This window comes from Cornus florida, unplaced genomic scaffold (assembly GCF_030987335.1).
Source record: "Cornus florida cultivar Cherokee Brave unplaced genomic scaffold, ASM3098733v1 CherokeeBrave_3.0.0_Hap2_Chr08, whole genome shotgun sequence".
Classification (NCBI taxonomy): Eukaryota; Viridiplantae; Streptophyta; class Magnoliopsida; order Cornales; family Cornaceae; genus Cornus; species Cornus florida.
This window is the reverse complement of record NW_026775578.1, coordinates 71,084,904-71,105,318: the sequence shown is the minus strand read 5'-3', so window position 1 is coordinate 71,105,318 and position 20,415 is coordinate 71,084,904. Positions and strand designations below refer to the sequence as shown.

The 20,415-nt window shown below is 37.9% G+C and overlaps 1 protein-coding gene across 1 annotated transcript in view; it reads left to right on the top strand.

The window, feature by feature from the left end:
- Positions 1 to 375: 375 nt before the first annotated feature.
- LOC132268109 (F-box protein CPR1-like) overlaps positions 376 to 20,415 on the top strand; it is a 45,707-nt gene continuing 25,667 nt past the window's right edge. The window contains exons 1-2 of the mRNA XM_059768844.1: positions 376 to 1,592; positions 14,701 to 14,964. Of these exons, the coding sequence (XP_059624827.1) occupies positions 478 to 1,592; positions 14,701 to 14,964 (1,379 nt within the window). The 5' untranslated portion in view covers positions 376 to 477. The remainder of the gene's footprint in view (positions 1,593 to 14,700; positions 14,965 to 20,415) is intronic.

Genomic DNA, 20,415 nt, shown 5'->3' with positions numbered 1-20,415 from the left:
GTTAATCGAGATGGTAACACAAGGAATGGAGAGGTGTAAAACATCAAACACTATAACAAGAATATAATCTCACATTTTGAAAAGAAAAAAATGTGTGTGATAGTGCTATTTGATTATCCAATTGAACGTTGAAGCATTTAATTCTGAACGGATTAAGCACTTGTCGAATTAAGAACGTTAAACGAAATTTGAATATTACTTCGTACGGATAGACGTTACTTAAAATGAGATAAAATTTTAAATGAGTAGAATAACATTTGTAATTTTGAACACTGAGAATTTTAAAAAACATCAAAAAAAAATTATTATTCAGTCCTTAAATTTTCGTACTTAATTTTGCAGTTTTAACCACATTTAAGGTGTGGGATGTGCTAGTTTAATAATTTAACCTTAAAAAGAACATTGGTTGCGAACCCATACCCTCAGAAGTCTGTAGGTCAGAAGCAAACGGCGAGAAGAAGCATCGTGCCGGTGGCAATGTCGTACGGCGCTAAGCTTCCCCAGGAGTTAGTCTTCGACGTACTCTGTCGACTCCCCGTAAAGTCTCTCTGCCGATTTAAATGTGTATCGAAGTCATGGCTTACTCTAATCTCGGACCCTCATTTCGCCAAAACACACCTGAATCGAAACAACAACGACAACGAACGCGAGCAACTCCTCCTCATTTCTGACCATCTTTACTCAGTCGACTGCGCTGAAGCATCCACTAATAAAGATGCTGTGGTTGCAACGAAGCTGGATTGTTTTCCGATTAACGCTCCTGAGGAGTTCGAAATCTTGGGTTCTTGCAACGGTTTGCTTTTAGTTTGCGATGTAGACTTCAACAAGTATTTGCTGAATCCAACAACTCGAGAGATCAGGGACTTACCCGATACCCCTTTTGACCACGAGTCTATTTGTGGTCACACCATACTCGGACTTGGGTACGATTCGGCTGCAGATGATTACAAGGTTGTGGCAATTGAGGCGAGAGAGGATGCAGAATATGATGATTGTGATAAACCCTGTTGTATCTATACAGTTGTAAGTGTGTATTCACTGAAATCCGATTCTTGGAGGAAGATTCAAGATGTCCCCCACTATCATTCTTATTTCTGCACTAGTTCGTTGGTTCTTGTAAATGGGTGTCTACATTGGAAGACTGTCGGGTCTCACGGTTATTCGTTTGTGATTGCTGCTTTTGATGTAACAGCTGAGAAATTCAGTGAGTTGCAGACACCTAGCTCACTTGATATCAGTGGTCTTAATTTGGTGTTCTATACTCTAGGAATTTCCAGAGGGTGTATCTGTTTGCTTGCACCTCATGATAATGGTACCCAAACTGATTTTTGGGTGATGAAGGAGTATTCTGTGACTAAGTCTTGGACCAAACTTACCATATGTGAACCTAGTATCTACATGATGGAACCCTTATTTTTTCTTGGCGACGAGGAAGTTCTATCGGAAAAGAATGGACATAAATTGGTTGCATTCAATGCTAAAGGGAAAACATCAAGAAATATAGTGGTGCATGGCATTCCAGCTATGTTTAAAGCAGGGAAGACCTATGTGGAGAGCCTTGTCTCGCCCCATCACATCTGTGGGATTGATTGGTAAAAACATGAATCTATTCCATCTTTTTCCGTTTAATTATCATATATTCATATTATTTCTGCCACCATAATATGTTTTTTTTAGCATCTACATAACAATGCATTCATTATTTATTCTTGAGTGATACAGTTTTTAATTTGAAGTTGAGCTATATTATTATAGGTGTGATATTGTGGCTTGAATTTGGTGCCGCGTTGCAATGCGACCTGCTTTTGACCCGACGACTCGTTGGATGAGGTTTGGGGGCTTGGCCTTGAGGAAAATTTTTGACCCGTTTTTTACTCATGGGTCGTGGACCCTAATTAGTCTCTTGTAGCCCGATATATAAGGGCATTTAGGGTTTGGAGTGGTGGACAAGAGAGACTCTGACCAGAAACAGAGTGGGGCTGAAAACTTGTAATCTCCGATTTTACCTATAGTGAAAACTTTTGCCGGATCCCAACCGTGGACGTAGGCTGTGCCAAACCACGTATAAATCTTTGTGTTCTTTGTGTGGCATATTTACTTTTCTGTCGTGATTCTTGGTTCAACTTGGGTTCGTTACGTTTGTTATAACAATAGGTTTATAGTGGGGTTCAATGTCGTTAAACATAGATTTTTTCTATAGAAATAGATGGTCCATTCGACAGGGTAAGAATGCTCCTATTCTTTGATGCATGTACCTAAGAGAAAATCTAAGTTCAATTCACACAGTTTGGTTCGTTCCAGGTTTAATTTGGCCCATGTCTGGTTGAATTGTGTCTCGAAGCCCTTCTACCAAATTCTGAAGATACTTTTAATATGTAAATAAAATTTTTAGCCCCGATATTGAGTAAATGGGTTTGATTCTAGAAAATAATTGAAGATATCATTTATGCATAATGCATTACTTATTTCATTTTGTTAGGAAATAATCATAGGAGTGATTTCAGCCTATAATAGAATATTGATTGAAGTGATTTATGGGATTGATTTTTGGAATCGGCCGTCAATGTATCTTCCATATTTATTACTTGTATTCTTTCATCACCTATAAATAGAGGTGCTCACTTTAAATAATATAAAGAGAGAATATAATGAACGTGATGTAGTCCTTTGGGTTTTTGTGTGCCGTGGATGTAGGCCGTAGTGGTTGAACAATTTTGTATCCTTGTGTTCTTCATGTTTAATTTCTCTCTTCAATTTTTTATCTTTAAACATGGTATCAGAGCAAGTTTATCATACCCTACTCTAAACTCGCTCGGATCTTCGGATCAACTCATCTCAGATCTTTAGATCAACCGTCTTGATTTGGATCAACTCGTCTTGGATCTCCCAATCTACTCTTGTTGGACTCTTAACAACTTCGTGTTTTAGTTTCAAGTTGGACATTTGAGAAAATCTCTGTGTACCAACTTGAGGGGGGTTGTTGGGAAAATACCATAGTTGTTCCTCCATTCAATGTAGTTTCCATATTTATCACTTGTATTCTTTCATCACTTATAAATAGAGGTGTTCATTGTAAACAATATTAAGAGAGAATATAATGAAAGTGATGTAGTCTTTCGGGTTTTGTGTGCCGTGGATGTAGGTCGTAGTGGCCGAACCACAATATCCTTTTGTTCTTCTTGTTTAATTTCCTTTTTCAATTTTTATATCTTTCAACACATTTCATTCTATTCCTATATAATTAGAATTCCACGCCTGATGGTCCTACGGAAGTAGCATCTTCAATGCTTGTTTGCGTGCAAATTAAACCTTAAGAAGAAGGGGGGGTTTTTGGCTAGTCTAGTAATAGAGAGAATTTATTCAAGGCACAAGTTATGGACTTCCTTGTATTTATTGGAAACAAAGAACAATTAAGAATAAGAATATGCATGAGTTTTCAATGATAGTAAATATGCATGACTACTCCTATAATCATAACCAAAATATGCTCTTCATTCTCTGTAATCAACATGGGTATTAGGAGATTGGTTCCCTTTAATCAAGCTCTCCTGGGTAAATGGTTATGGAGATACGGGAGGGAAAGGCATCGCCCTTGGCGTAGGCTAGTTTCATGTCATTTTGGGGAAGAGAGTGGCGGTTGGTCTACCCGTCCGGTTTCTCTTGTGGGAGGAGTCAAGGTGTGGAAATTCATTCGGAAGGGTTGGGATGTTTTCTCGTCTCACATCAAATTCAAAGCTCGTGATGGCAGATGTGTTCGTTTTTGGGAGTATCTATGGTGTGGTGACCAGCATTATCTCGTACATTTCCCATATTATATAATATTGCAATTGATAGACATGTCTACGTAGCTGAATGTTATCGGCTTGATAGTAGTGGGATTACGTGGGACGTGCACTTTCGGCGTTCTTTTTAGGATTGAGAGATGGACGAGGTATGTGTTCTTTTGGATCTGTTGTATCAGCAGGAGCCAGTTGGCAGAGGTAGTGATGATCTAACATGGATCCTCTCTTCCCATGGTCATTTCGAAGTTCGATCCTTGTTCCTATGCCTATCTAACTTTGATAGCCTTGATTTTCCATGGAAGATCATATGGCGTTCTATGGCTCCAACTAGAGTGGCATTCTTTGTATGGACTGCTGTATGGTGTAAGATCCTGACGATTGACAATTTGAAGAAGAGAGGTAACTGTATAGTTAATTGGTGTTGCCTATGCAAACGAGATGGTGAGTCAGTTGATCATATCCTCCTGCACTGCCCCGTGGCGTAGGACTGTTGGAATCTTATATTTGGTTTGTTTGGCATGCTTTGGGTGATGCCACGTTCTTCTAAGGATTTGATTTATGCATGGAGAGGATGTCGTGTGAGAAGTGGTGTACGTGATTACTGGAGAATAGTTCCACATTGCGTGTGGTGGTGCATTTGGAAGGAGAGCAATAGCAGAATGTTCAAAGGGAAGGAGCCGTCCACGGCGACGCTGAAACTTCATATTATCCGCTCTCTTTTCAGTTGTGTGAGCTCCTCTTCCGATGATTTAATCATTTTTTTGGATTCTTTGGGGCCTTAGACCCCGGTTCCACTTTTGTATAAGGGACGCGTTCCCCTTTTGAACTCCTATTTATTCAATTATTACTTAACAAAAAAAAAAAAAAATGCTCTTCATTTATGGTTGAAATGGATATACATGAAGTATTGCCTGAATATGTGGATATTTCTGTTCTTGGTTAGCCCTGTAAAGTTGATGAGTATGGTTGGAAGCCCCAAATCTTGTCTCTGTCAATCAATTGAACACTGCAAGGTGACACAAAAATTGGGAAAAACTGGAGTATATTTCATTACTTTCTAATACAAAGCAGCCTGACCTTTATAGGCTGAATACAATCAGATCAGAATCCAGTAAATTAAGGAATATACAATCAAATCCCTAAGATCAGAAAATAAAATAAGTCAACCTAAACTTTAATACACCAGCTATATTAGCCTGTAATTAGTACAAAATCAGACAGTTATTACTTTCCAAATTTATCTAACAATTACATAAATCACGTAATTCTCCAACACTCCCCCTCAAGCTGGGGAATAAATATCTTCCATCCCCAGCTTGCAAACAATTCTTTGAAACGCAGGACTGGCTAACCCTTTGGTTAGTACATCAGCTAGTTGTCCTCTTGTTGAGACATACGGAGTGCAAATTAGTCCATTATCGAGCTTTTCCTTTATGAAGTGGCGATCAACTTCCACATGCTTGGTGCGGTCATGTTGCACTGGATTATGTGCAATATTGATGGCTGACTTGTTATCACAATATAACTTCATCGGCCTCTTAACTGAAACTCCAAGATCCTTCAGGACTATTTTCAACCATAATAATTCACATATTCCTAAAGCCATGGCACGAAATTCAGCTTCTGCACTTGACCTTGCAACTACTGGCTGCTTTTTGCTCCTCCATGTAACAAGATTCCCACTTAGGAAGGCACAATAACCCGAGGTTGATCTTCTATCTGACACTGAACTTGCATAGTCTGAGTCTGTGTAAACTTCTAAGTTCAAGCACAATCCTCTCTTGAACAATATGCCTCGACCTGGACTAGATTTTAGATATTGCAGGATTCTATATACTGCTTGGAGATGTACTTCCTTTGGGTTGTGCATAAATTGGCTCACTGCACTAACTGCATAGGCGATGTCAGGCCTGGTGTGAGACAAGTAGATTAATCTTCCAACAAGTCTTTGATACATTCCTTTGTCAACTGGCTCATCATCAACAGCTTCTCCAAGCTTATGATTCGGTTCAATGGGAGTCTTCACGGGCTTACAGCCTATCTTTCCTATTTCTTTCAGTAAATCAATAACATACTTTTGTTGTGAGACTTCAATTCCTTCTTTGGAGCGAGCAACTTCAATTCCCAGGAAGTATTTCAGCTTGCCTAGGTCTTTTATTTCAAATTCCGTGGCCAGTTTAGCTTTAAGAGTTTCCCTTTCAGCTTGATCATTGCCAGTGACAATAATATCATCTACGTATACGATGAGGACTGTAACTCCCCCTGAAGAAGAGTGTTTTATGAACAAAGTATGATCACCTTGACTTTGTTTGTAACCCATTGCTAACATTGCTCTTGCAAACCTGCCAAACCAAGCCCTGGGGGATTGCTTCAGTCCGTACAGTGCCTTCCTTAGTCTGCATACCCTATTCTTCTTCGGAAAACTAAATCCTGGAGGAGCGTCCATATAAATTTCTTCTTCAAGATCTCCATGCAGAAATGCATTTTTTACATCAAACTGCTGCAAAGTCCAATCAAAGTTAGCAGCCAGAGACAATAAAATTCTTATTGTGTTCATTTTTGCCACTGGGGCAAAAGTTTCTTGATAATCAACACCAAAGGTCTGGGTATATCCTTTTGCTACTAGCCTTGCCTTGTACCTTTCAAGAGATCCATCTGCATTGAATTTTACTGAAAACACCCATTTGCATCCCACAGTTTTTTTTCCCTTCGGTAATTCGACCATCTCCCAAGTCTTGTTCTTTTCCAGTGCGTCCATCTCAACTTTCATGGCCTGCTTCCATTCCCTGCTGTTTAATGCCTCAGACAATGTTTTAAGAACGGCTATTGAGTTTAGCTGAGTAAGGGAGGCTCTATGTGAGGGAGATAATTTTTCAAAGGAAACAAAATGAGAGAGTGGATGTTGTGTACACCTTCGGGTACCTTTTCGAACTGCGATGGGTAGTTCTAAATCAATCTCATCAAACACAAGAGTGGAATTGTTTACCTGAGTAGTGTTTTTCTCCTGAGTGGTTTCTTCCCCATGCATAGGTTCTGACTTTTGGGCTTGCTTCGGATTAGTCTTGCCTCCCTTCCTTCTCGAAAAAACTTGAAGTGGTTTAGTGACTATTGGATTGATTGATGGAGTTGGATTTTTAGGAGGAGATTGTGGTTGAGATTCAAGAGATGTCACACTTGGATTTTGAAGCGGAGGAATATCAAAACTTGGATCGGAAGTAGGTAGTGAAACCTGGGAATAAATGTGATCCGGACTTGGAGAAGCCGCCGTAAGAGGGGAACCAAAGGAAACCGAGGCAGGAGTGGTTGCAGAACTTGGACTCAAAGATGGTGGTGACAATTTGGGCATAAGATCGAAATCGAGGACATTGGCATCATCATCCTTTTCATCACTTGTTACCTCCCCCTGAGGAGAAGGATGATGAAAGAAACTCTCATGTTCAACAAATGTGACATCAATTGAAATGTAGGTTTTCCGAGTAGGCGGATGGTAACATTTGTAACCTTTTTGAGTTGAAGAGTAACCTATAAAAATACATTTAAGTGCTCGGGGATCAAGTTTGCTTCGATTGTGAGCATGAACATGAGTAAAGATAACACAACCAAATACCCGAGGAGACAACCTGTTTGGAGTAAAGAAGTCTGGAAAATGATGTGAAAGTGTTTCCCAAGGACTTCTAAAATCTAAGACTTTGGTAGGTAATTGGTTGATGAGATGAGTGGCTGTAAGAACGGCTTCCCCCCAAAAATATTTTGGAACTTGTCTTTGAAAAAGAAGAGCACGGGTAGTTTCAAGAAGATGTCCATTCTTTCTTTCGGCCACCCCATTTTGTTGGGGTGTGTCAATGCATGAGGACTCATGAACTATTCCTTCCTGATTCAAATATGGTGAAAGAATTTGGTTAAAATATTCTCTCCCGTTGTCTGTCCTCACCCTTTTAATTTTCACCCCAAACTGTGTTTTTATCATGTTATGAAATATTGGAAAGATATTGGCTACATCAGATTTTTGCTTCATGAGAAAAGTCCAAGTTACCCGCGTACAATCATCTATAAAAATGACAAACCAACGTGCCCCAGAATAATTAGCAACCCGTGAAGGACCCCAAACATCACTGTGCATCAAATAAAAAGGAACTGATGATTTATTATTGTTCAAAGGAAAGGAAACACGTTTGTGTTTGGCAATTTCACAAATATCACAATGAAGTTGTTTCAAGTCAACATTTTTAAACAAAGAAGGAAACATAAGACTAAGAGTTCTGAAGGAAGGATGACCAAGCTGAAAATGATGAAGGAGAATTTTGTCTTTATTTGTGAAGGAATTAGACAGAAGCACAGATGAACAACCAATTCCAGTACTCACTTTTCCACTCATGAGCTCGAGACAGTAGAGACCATCCTTTTCTTTAGCATGCCCAATCGTCTTCCCCGAAGCTCGGTCCTGAAACACACATGAATTTTTTGAGAAAATAAGATTGCAGTTCATATCCTTGGTGATTTGTTTGACAGATAAAGATTGGTTGTCAATTTGGGCACATGTAAAACATTTTTAAGACACAAGGAAGGTCCTAAGGATATGTCCCCCTGTCGTGCAACAGTGACTAAATTCCCATCAGATATGGTGATCTTTTTATTACTTGGGCATGGTTTATAAGAAGAAAAAGATTGGGATGAGTTGGTCATATGGTCGGTTGCGCCTGAGTCGACAATCCAAGAGTGTGGGTGGATTAAAACATTATCTGAGACACTAAGAGCATGAGAACCAGAATACATACCAGAAAGTGCTAATGAATAGGCACCTGTAGGTTCTTCGAGTGAATTAAGAAGGGATCGGAGGCGATCAATGTCTTCCTTACAGAATTCTCTGCTGCTGGAATTCGGTTGATCACTGGTATTATTAGTGCTATTTTGTGCAACGTGGGCTTTTCCCTTTTGCTGCCAGCTTCTTCCTCCGGAATTCCAGTTTGACTGATTCATGTTTTGTGGCCTTCCATGTAGCTTATAGCAGGTGTCCTTCGTATGACCAGTTTTCTTGCAATAGTTACATACCAGATTCTCTTTGAATGTCCTCTTCGGGTCAGATTTCTTATAATTAGTAATAGCTGAAGACTTCTTCTCCAAAGTTCGCTCACTAGCAGCGGTTGTAAGGAGTGCCGATCCTTCCAATGGCTGCGAATCCAACATAACTCCTCTCCTGCTCTCTTCAGCACGAATAGTTGCAATTGCTTCATTTAGGGAGGATAATCCTTTCCCCAAAGTCTGAACTCTTAACAGTATCGAATTCCGGATTAAGGCCTGCTAAGAAATCATAGATTCGGTCTTTTTCTATGAAAGCCTTCAACAACGCAGCATCCTTATTGTTCTTCATCTCGAGAACCTGGTAATAGTCCAACTCGTACCACAAATTTTTCAGAGTGTTGGCATACTCTGTTACAGTCTTGTTCCCTTGTTTTGTGGCAGCTAGCTTCACCTTGATCTCGTACACCCGGGCTGCATCATTTTTCTTCGAATAAGTTTGTCTGATCGCCTCCCATATCTCTTGAGCAGTTGTCAAAAACATGACAGTATCACTTATCTTGGGTACCATAGCATTCCATAGCCATGACATGACCATTGAGTCTTCTTCGTCCCAAGCAGCAAACTTTGGATCTTCTTTCTTAGGCCCTTTTCCAAGAAGATGGTTGAGCTTGGCCTTCCCTTTCAGAAAGGTTTGAACAAGTTGAGACCACTTTAAATAGTTCGTTCCATTCAGCCCATACGCAGCTTGAAGATCTCCAGGAACCTGTTGTTGGATTGTAGGTTCCTCCGATTGAGAGCTGGTTTGTGTAACCTCTGACATCTCTTTTTTCTTCTGTAAAAAACTGAACTCCAAGCTGCTATGAAATCTGTGAATGATGAAATATTTTATCCCAGAAAGAGTACCTAGTACTCTGATACCATAACACAGAAATTGGGAAAAACTGGAGTATATTTCATTACTTTCTAATACAAAGCAGCCTGACCTTTATAGGCTGAATACAATCAAATCAGAATCCAGTAAATTAAGGAATATACAATCAAATCCCTAAGATCAGAAAATAAAATAAGTCAACCTAAACTTTAATACACCAGTTATATTAGCCTGTAATTAGTACAAAATCAGACAGTTAATACTTTCCAAATTTATCTAACAATTACATAAATCACGTAATTCTCTAACACAAGGGAAACTGTACAAAGAAGTAATCAACTGCAGTACCAGTCTGTTCAACCTGTTTGTTCAAATGGTATCAACAATTCAAATGAGCTGAATGAAAACTTGCAAACCAACCCATTCTATCTCCTGGATTGTGACTCTTACCACTGTTCCAGAGACATTGGAAGAGTCCATTTCTGTCATGAAGAGGACTGAATGTCACAAGAATTTATAAAACTCCTCTAGGAAGCAAAAAAGCAAAAAGTTGTTTGAGGTAATGAGTCCATGGTTGACCTTTTAGAGGCTTGGAAAGCGTGTATAGTGGAGAGCTGAGTCACAGATGTTTGGAGGGCCACTCCCCTTTGTTTATGGTGGGGCTTGTTGTGCGAGAGAAATAGGAGACCCTTTGAGGGGGAGGAGCCTCCTATTTGGTCTCTCAAATATAATATACTCCTTTATTTTTCTGGGTCAATGGGGAGGAATTGTAAATTTATGGATGTTCTTTTGGATTTTGTGGATAGCTTAAAATTATAGTGTGTCACTTTTGTATTATTTTGGGAGTGCTCCCCTCTTTGAGCGTCTTTAATGAATTATTACTTATCAAAAAAAAAAATTCTTAATTCTGTTTGTCTTTTGGAAAGTCGAATAAAAGAGAACTCTTTTTTAACTAAGAAGCTCATTTTCAATTGGCAATGGATAGTAATCATAACTCTCACTACTTGGGTAGAATCATTGTGTAATGGAACCCTTTTTAGTATACTGTGCAACTTATCCATGAGAGTGATCAGTGCATTTTATTGAAAGTTTGCATTTGTCAGCTTCAGAAAACCATCTTCCTCTTTACATGTTGCAAACAGTTTTCAAGATAGGAGATCTCTATGGCTGACATCAACCAATATTCTACCCTGGTACACGAACCTTGGATGTCATTAGGTAATTGGAATGTTATAAGATACCAAGAAGACAAAAGAGGATGCCTCGAGGTTCCCCAATGTGTTCTATATGAATTTAATGGAGTGCATAACATTGCCAAACTGCTTGAAATGCCTATTATAAATAAAAATGTGGACTTGTTGCAATAGATGCACAACAGAAGGAGGATATATACTAAAGTTGGACAGATGCTTTCTTAGTGAGGAGTGGCTACAAGAATTCCCTCATTCCCAACTTGCTTATCCACTGCACAACTAAGACCATTATGTTCTGTTCACTATTAAAAGGACTGGCCGAACCCCAAACCTTTTAAAATCCTCTAATTTTGGTGCAAGCAAGAAGGTTTTGCGGATATTGTGAGCAGGGCTTGGAACATCTCTACTGTGGGTAACCCCATGCACCAACTTTCCAAGAAGCTTCAGTGATTAATTTCTTTAAAGAGATCCTGAAAATGAAGAGTTAATGCAAGGTGAGACTCAAGCTAGATTGAAAATTGTTGGCCTCATTGTTGATATGTTATCGGATTAGCTTTGAAAAGAATTGAAAATATCATTTATGTATTACTCAATTAATTTTATTCTATTAGAGCCCATTTATTTGGGCCACGGATGATGTAACTATGGAAGTAGCTTGCATTCTTTATTGGGTGGAAACCAAACCATGAGATAAGGTTTATTATTTTTTTATTTTTTTATTTTTTTCTGGCTGATATAGTGTTTGGTGAAAATCTCCTTTAAAGTCCCAAGTTGTTGACTTCCTTGGATATATGAGAAACAATTAACTATTAAGAAAAAGAATATGCATGACTAGTCGGAGAATGAAGATGAAACAAGATAGAAGGACTTACATTATTTCTACTCTTAAACATTAGAACTATCTAGTTAAATTTGCATGTGGAGAGTGACCATTATGATGAGCCGCTTAACCTTTTGGATGATATCTGTCTATTATACCTAGTGGATCCAGAGTAACTTTGTCAAATGTTGGTAAACCAAACTCTGAAGGTTGTTTGGGAATTAAAACTTTAGCTAATTAGAATAAAGCTAGTATGAGTAAGTATCTATGTAGGCTTTGCAATCCTCGTTACTTTTACATCTAGGAATCTTGGGCCAAAACCAATGTTCTAAATGGTAGATGCAGTTGGGATGTTAAACCTCTCAAGGACTACTCTTGGATATGGAGGAAACTTTTGCAAATTAGAAGCACATTCAGACCTTGTATTGTGCACATTGTTGGTGATGGTAGTCAATCTTTTTGTGGTTTATTTACTGGTTTTATTTTTGTTTTATTCAACAACTATATGGGGATAGAGTGATACATGGTTCTGGTTTATCCAGAAATGCAAAGGTGAAAGATATTTTTAGGAATGATCATTGGATTTGGCCAGTGTCTCTTCCAAGATCTTCTCAACTGTTCTACTTAATTAACAATCTTCCTGCTCCATCTAGTTTTAATCTTCTTCAGTCTACTGTCAGATGGTTCCCTTATTCAAGGTCTTTGTCGACCTCCTGTCCTTGAACTTTTCTGAATCCTACTCAAGCTATAAGGTCAATTGGGCTAATCTTCTCTGGTTTTCTAGTGATATGCCCGGATTCAACATCTTTATCTCTTCTATGAGCTTCCTTTTCTGGAAGACCATGATCATCCATTCTTCAATTGTCCTTTTCTTTTTAGATTTGGACTTCCCTTTTCATAAATGTGGAATTCACTTTTCTCAGCTGCATCTTGATACCCGGGACAGCATCATTACTTGGGCTTCGTGATCCTTAGGAAATCTCTTAAAGCTACCCTCTCGAAGATGATTTTGTTTTTACCAGTGTGTTATGCTCGAGAGAAATTGAAGGCAATTTTTCAAGAATATGTGGGTCTTAATACTGTTAGTGCCAAGAATTTTAATGCTGTCAGATTTCAAGCTTCATCTCTTCCGAGATTTCTTTCTTTTTCTGCTAATAAGTATCTCCAAGGAGTTTGGAATCTTCTGGAATCTATATTCAGTTGATTCTCTTGTTCAGCTGAATTTGTTATATCTCTGCTTTAGATAGATGGTGTTGTTTCCTGGGTAGTCATTCTTCTAGATTGATGGTGTTGTTTTCTGGTAGTCATCCTTCTGACTTGGATAGTTTTGCTATTTTCTGCCTTTGCTAAGCTTACGCCATTGGTTTCTTGAGATGCTGCTGAATTAGGTTCTGGAGCGCCTTAAGATTTGTTGGCTAATGTTTGGATTTTATATGTTCCTCGTTATCCTGCTATATGTTGTGCGGAGTATTTTTTTTGCATTTACTATTTTACCATTGTTGCTTTGTTACTATAGTTAGCTCTGTGTTCTTGTTTGTACTATTGGTCTAGTTGAACTGTTTTGTTGGCTTGCTAGCCTTTTGTTTGGTTTGTTTTCTTTATATGGTTGGCTTAGCCTGACATTGTCATCTTAAAATTACTTATAAAAAAAAAAAAAAAAAAAAAAAAAACGATGTCATCTTAAAAAGCTTATCTACCCACAAAAAAAAAAAAAAAAAAAAAAATCTAGAATCAATAATTACTTTGTGCATTCCACTAACAATTAATATTGAAAGTTCACTAGGTTTCCCCTCTTGTCATCTGCTGAAATGCTTATAGCATACAAGAAATTTCAGCCTTTTCCTTTCATATATCAATAGTAAGTATCCCACACTTCATTATCAACTACAGTAATTTAAACAGAAACCAAAACTCTAGTCATCAAGGATAATATGCCAACGCATATGCATGCATGTTGTAATTATTGTTGTTTTCTTTTTTCTTTATTTAATTTGTTTTTTATTGCAAGATATGAGAATGTGTGAAATGCCTAGTTTCAATAAAAAAAAATCCTCGATTTCGATTTAATTTGGTTATAAAAGTTTATTTGAAATTTGAACGGGGAAGATATCTTTTATGTCAGATTGATTTTCCTATCCTATCTACCTTCATTGACAAGTGCCTAGTTGACAACAACCAAAAAAAAAAAAAAAAAAAAAGAAAAGAAAAAGAAAAGAAGAAAAGTTTCTTTGAAATTTGAATGGGGAATATATCTTTTCTGTCAGAATGATTCTCCTATCTACCTTCATTGAAACGTATCAAGTCGACACGAGTCACACGGCGTATGGACGGGCGACTCAATGCATTGGCCGATTGAAGGTGATGCAGGAGCATCTACGAGGCTCTCCAAGACTAATCAGCCCCCCTAGCCAACTAAGCTTGGGTTCTATTTGTCTTTGGGTTTTAGTTATTTGCTTATTTTCTATGTGTCTTATTTGATTTTTATGTTTTATGTTATTTGGTAGATGATAGTTATGGTCCTAGTCTTTTTAAATAGTCATGAGTTTGTAAGTACTTTGGAGGGTTAAGTTTTATTATTTATTGACGTAATCAAGGGCTAGGATGCTGTTTGGGATTGCTTCTCTACCATTAAAAAACACTTTTATTTTAAAAAACTTCGGTGAGATTCGTTTGGTGACAAAAATAAGTGAGGTTAGATAGTAGAGGTTTCATAAAAAAAGCGCGTTCACTTGAAGTTACAAATAGTAGCTTTTAAAATTTTGTTTTAAGTAGACGTAGATTTTTTATGGTAATTATATTGTTTTAGACAATTTAATCCCTCTTTACTTTTTATATCTTTTTATAGGTTGGTTATTCATTTGATACTCCTTGTATTTTTTTACTTGTCCATTTTTAGTTGAACTAGAGTTTCTGTATGATATATATGTGATTTTATGAGAATCCATGTCTTGATTTTCATGTGTCTTTTGCTCTCTGTTTCTTTGATTGTCTTTGATTAAACAATCTTTTGGTTAGCGTTCGTGAATCATTGATTGAAACCTTTGGAGCCACGAGAGAACGATCAGTGGCAAAAGCAAAAAGATACAGACTGGATTTGAGTTCTAGCTCAAGGAGCATTGAGGCATCCAATTGTATCGCTGATCGTTTCTTCTCAGATTTCTTGGATTGCCTCAAGTCCACTTGGACTCTAGAAACACCAATTCATGACAAGGCCTTGAAGATGCTCAAGGATCCATACTGGAGGGAAAGATTACGCGGTGTGCTTTACGAAAGTGAAAGGTATTATTTGGGGATCCTTAATTTATAGCTCTGGGTTCTATAATGTTGGAATTCTGTCATGTTCAGGTAGTAAGTATAACAGCTTTGCTTGATGATGGCACGATTTTTTATTGCTTTTCATGTTATATTGGTAATACTTGAACTAATGGTGACTGTTCCCCATTCAAACTCTTTTTTTTTTTTTCCCTAGCTAAGAAAAGAAAATTGTTAAATGGAGTTTATATATTTATCCATATCATGTTCTCATTTTCTGCTCGTGTTTTTTCTAATTGTTATTCAAAAGATATTGCTACTATGTGAATGCTTTGAAATGCTCATTTCGCTTATTAAGTTGTATATGTCTTGTTATTTTGTAATGCCCAAGGACTTCCTATAAGCAGCTCATATGCAGGATTTGGTGTAAAAAAGAGTAGTAGAGATGCTGGATGTGTTTTTCTTTTTTCTTTCTTTCTTTTGTTTTTTCTTTCTTTCTTTCTTCTTCTTCTTTCCTTTTCCCTTTTTTTTTTTTTTTATTTTTTTTTTATTTTAATATGTTATGATGTGAAAGTAGGTTAGAATTAGGCAAAAATGGAATCTCAGCATTTTATGTTCTTGAAAAAACGCTTCAAAGATTGACCTGGCTATAGTTGATTAAACCCATAGTTGCTTCAAAATCTTTGTTTTCTCTAGCACTTGACTTCAGAAAGCATACAATTACATAGTGTATTAGGCTGGCTATTTTAATGCTGCTTTAGAAAACATAATCTCAGTAGTAGATCAATATTGTTATGTTTGGTTGAAAGGATTGAGGAAGTTGGACGTAAGGGAAGAGAGGGGGGAAGCAAAGAGAGATGGAACATCCCTCCTGGTCCATGTTTTTGGAAAGTTTTTTTATCCGTCCAAAATTGGGCAGAGAGAAAGAAAAGTTACCCTATAAATGTAATACCAATTTTAACCTTTAATTACTTAAAAAATCACTTGTTAAACCCTACTGAAATTATGTCTCACGTATAATAAGGGTATATTGGTAAAAAAATATAAAAACTCTCATTCCCTTCCTTCCAACCAAACAAAAAAAAAGGTGCCACCTAATTCATCCTTTCTACTATCCCTTCCATTCAAGCAAACAAAAAGTATGTGAGACAACTTTTCTTCCCTAGGGATGCCTCATCCATCCCTTCCCCTCCCCCTTTTATTCATTTTTCCATTCCTCCAACCAAATGAAGCATAAGTGTATCTTATTTGGTCATGAATCATTGCAAATATAAAAAGTGTTCAAGCTTACGAACACCAGAACAATGAAAACTATTTTCCTTCTAATTCACTTTGGCAGGCTACTTTCTTGGAAAACTACTCAATTTTGACACTACTTTCCATATGGAGTGTATCATATATGGATAAGTATTTTCAAGGGTGTTGGGAGGGGTGATTTATGGGATTAATTGTAGTAATCCTTCATCGGTGTAGTTTTCATATTTATCACTTGTATTCTTTCACCTATAAATAGAGGTGGTCGTTGTAAACAAAACTAAGGGAGAATATAATAAGAAGTGATGTTGCCCATTAGGCTTTGTGAGCGACCGTAGTGGTCAAACCACTTATATATCCTTGTGCTGTTTCATTCTTAATGTCTCTCTCCAATCTTTTGTTTTTTCAACATGGTATTAGAGCAGGTTTATCATACCATACTAGACTCGTTCGGCTCTCATCCGTCAAAACCCTAGTTTCCTTACAAGTTAGGTCATTCAAGTGAAACCCTAGTTTACTTACAAGCTAGGGACACTAACCAAAAGCTTCAAGTCTATTCACGCTTTAACCCTTAGGCTCAAGTACATCCACATCTTCTTTTGTTGGGTTCTTGGAAGAAATTGTAAATCTTTGGAGGAGCTTGTTGATCATTTGTACTCTTTGATGGTTTAGGGACCCTATTTGGCCTTGTGTAGTTTTTGAGGGATGCTTTCCCCTTTTGAACACTTTTTATACAATCTTTACTTATCAAAAAAAAAAAAAATGTACATCCACATTAGGGATGGCAACGGAGGCGGGTTTGGGCGGGTGTACCCTCCCGCACCCCCGTAACCATTTAAAAACCCTTCCCCCTATTTGCAGGAAAGAAGAAACAAGATGAAAAATAATCTATATATATCTTTTAGAGGATAGGATACAACCTATTTATAACACACTCTTAAACAGCTAGCTATACAAAGTCAATGACAACTATACAATCCTGAATTAATTTCTAGAGATCCTACCTACCACACAAAATAAGGAAACTAATTAACTAATTAAAAGATACAAACAAATAGTCAATACACGATAACTACAGCTCAGTAATACAGCTGTAATGCCAATTAGTGAATAATTCTGCTGTAATTCTAACACTCCCCCTCAAGCTGGTGAGTAGATGTCAACCATTCCCAGCTTGCTTCTTAAATCTTCAAAGAGTACCGTTGTAACTCCTTTTCTGAGTATATCAGCCAATTGCTGATGAGTTGTTACGAACAGAGTAGTAATCTGTCCACTTTCAATTTTCTCTTTGATGAAGTGTCTGTCCACTTCGACATGCTTAGTGCGGTCATGTTGAACGGGGTTGTGAGCTATACTTATTGCAGCTTTATTATCACAAAACACTTTCATAGGAGATGTAGATTCTAGTTTAAGTTCTTTAAACAACTTATGTATCCATAGAATCTCACAAATTCCCAAAGCCATAGCTTTGTATTCTGCTTCTGCATTGGACCTAGCAACTACATTTTGCTTCTTGCTCCTCCAAGTAACCAGATTGCCTCCTACAAAAGTACAATAACCTGTTGTAGATCTCTTATTAGTGATTGAACCAGCCCAATCGGCATCTGTGTAAACTTCCACTAGAAGATGTTCAGATTTTTTAAATAGAAGTCCTCTGCCTGGTGTAGCCTTTAGATACCTCAAAATTCTTTGAACAACTTCCATATGACACTCCAAGGGAGAGTGCGTAAATTGACTTACAACCCCTACAACATAGGCAATGTCTGGTCTTGTGTGGGATAGATAAATCAGTGTCCCGACGAGCCTTTGATATCTCCCCTTGTCAACTGGATTTTCTTCACTGTTAAGTCCTAATCTATGATTCGGATCAATTGGAGTCATTGCTGGTTTACTTCCTAAAGATCTCGTTTCCTTAAGCAAGTCAAGAATGTATTTTCTCTAAGAAACATACTATCCTTTGACCTTGCTACTTCCATACCTAGGAAATATATTCAAATTCTTTTGCAAGTTGAATCTTCATATCTTTAATTTCTTCGAAGTTGTCCTCTGTCACAATAATATCATCAACGTAGACAATGAGAATTGTAATCTTCTGATGAGTAGAATGCTTGAAGAATAACGTATGATCTCCTTGACTCTGTAAGAAGCCACACTTTATGAGAAACTTTGAGAATCTTTCGAACCAAGCTCTAGGAGACTGCTTTAGCCCATATAAAGATTCTTTTTAACCTGCAAACCTTCCCATCGTTTGAATCTCCGAAACCAGGAGGTAAATCCATATAAACCTCTTCTTCTAGATTACCATGAAGAAACGCATTGTTTACATCAAATTGATGTAAAGGCCAATCTAAATTGATAGCAAAAGAAAACAAAATTCTTACTGAGTTCATTTTCGCAATAGGGGCAAATGTTTCTTGATAGTCTAAGCCATAGGTTTAAGTGAACCCTTTGGCAACGAGTCTCGCCTTGTATCTTTCTATTGACCCATCTGATTTATACTTCACCGTGAAAACCCACTTGCATCCCACAGGCTTCTTTCCTTTAGGCAGATTTACAATTTCCCAAGTTTCATTTTTCTGTAAAGCTTTTATTTCCTCAAGAACTGCTCCTCTCCGCTTCAGGTCTTTTAGAGCTTCAGAAATATTAGCAGGAATATTTTATGTAGAAATTTGAGAAATAAAAGCCTGAAAGGAGTGGTTAATTTGATGATAAGATAAAAAATTGGAAATTGGATGTTTGGTGGTACATGACCTCACCCCTTTTCGGATAGCTGTGGGAATATCTAAATCTGTATCTACCTGTGGCAAAGAAGGATTAGGTGAACTACCTGACCTAGGACTCACCGGGTGCTCATTTTCCAACTCCGGAGTTGAAGATTGATTGCGGGTGAGAGTGTCGGGCTGTATAGTCTGACCAGATTTTCTTCATGAGTACACAAGTGGAGTGTTTGATTGAAACACAGTTCTGTTCTCCTCTGGATTTTTAACTTGAAGATCCTCCCTTAGAATCGGTTGTTCTGGTAGAGTACTAGGAACAGAATCAAGATTTATTAAGAGATCATAGGAAAGATCTTCCTTGGCATCACTAATCTCCCCCTGAAGATCGGACCTAGGATAGTAAGAGAGATTTTCAAAAAAATTGACATCCATTGTGACAATGTATTTCCTCATTGGAGGATGAAAACATTACTGCCTTTTTTGTTTGGGGAGTGTTAGAATGTTATATATATATATATATATATATATATGTGTGTGTGTGTGTTGGGTCATTATGTAATTACATATAGTTGGTAGGGCCCTTGTGTTATTAAGTAAGACATGTATCTTTATATAAGCCTACGTAGGCTTATTAGGTTTTTTGTGAAATATATATACAACAATGTCTACTCTCTCTCTCTCTCTCTCATGATTTACAACATGGTATCAGAGCTACACGAATTCATGGGTGTGAGAGTCTGTAATTGTGTTGTTCTTGTGTAAGATCGGAATCACGATTGCGGTGTTGGTGTCTCTGCCTCGTTCGTCGTCGCCAGCAGCTCATCATTTCCCATCGTCAAATCTGAAGCCTCGTTCATCGTCGTCAGATCTGAAGCTTGTTCGTCGTCGTCTCTGCCTCGTTCGTTGTCACCAGCAACTCCTCTTTGGTTGTCAGCGAGCTCGCCGACATCTTCTGGCTTGATTTACAGAGGTGAGGTTCATCGATTCGCGTTTTTTTTTTGGCCGAAAGTTGCAGAGGTCGCTGCCTATTGATTCGGCTATTGCTTGTGACTGGGTTGCCATCGTCTTCGCTGCATTGTTCACCGGCATTTGTGAAGGTGTGAAGAAGAAGACCCGTGTTTGGCTACACAGTTATGCTATTCCAACCCTGGTTTACTAAATCTGGGATAGCTATTCCAACCCTGGTTTACTAAACCTGGGATAGCCCAGATCAGGCCCGTTTGACCGGTTCCGGCCCGTTCGCCCAGATCCGGCCCGTTCGCCTAAATCCAGCCAGAATACAGATTCTGCATTCTTTTTTTTTTCCTTCTCTGTTTTGCTGGGTTCAACATGGCGTCCAGTTCGGATTTGCTTTCTCCCACGTCCGGTCTTCATTCTTCCATGACTTCAGTTAAACTCAATGGGAAGAATTACATACTGTGGGCTAAATCTGTTACAATTTTTCTCAAAGGTAGAGGTCTTGGTACTCATCTGACTAAAGGTAAACTCAAGGAGACTAATGCTTCTT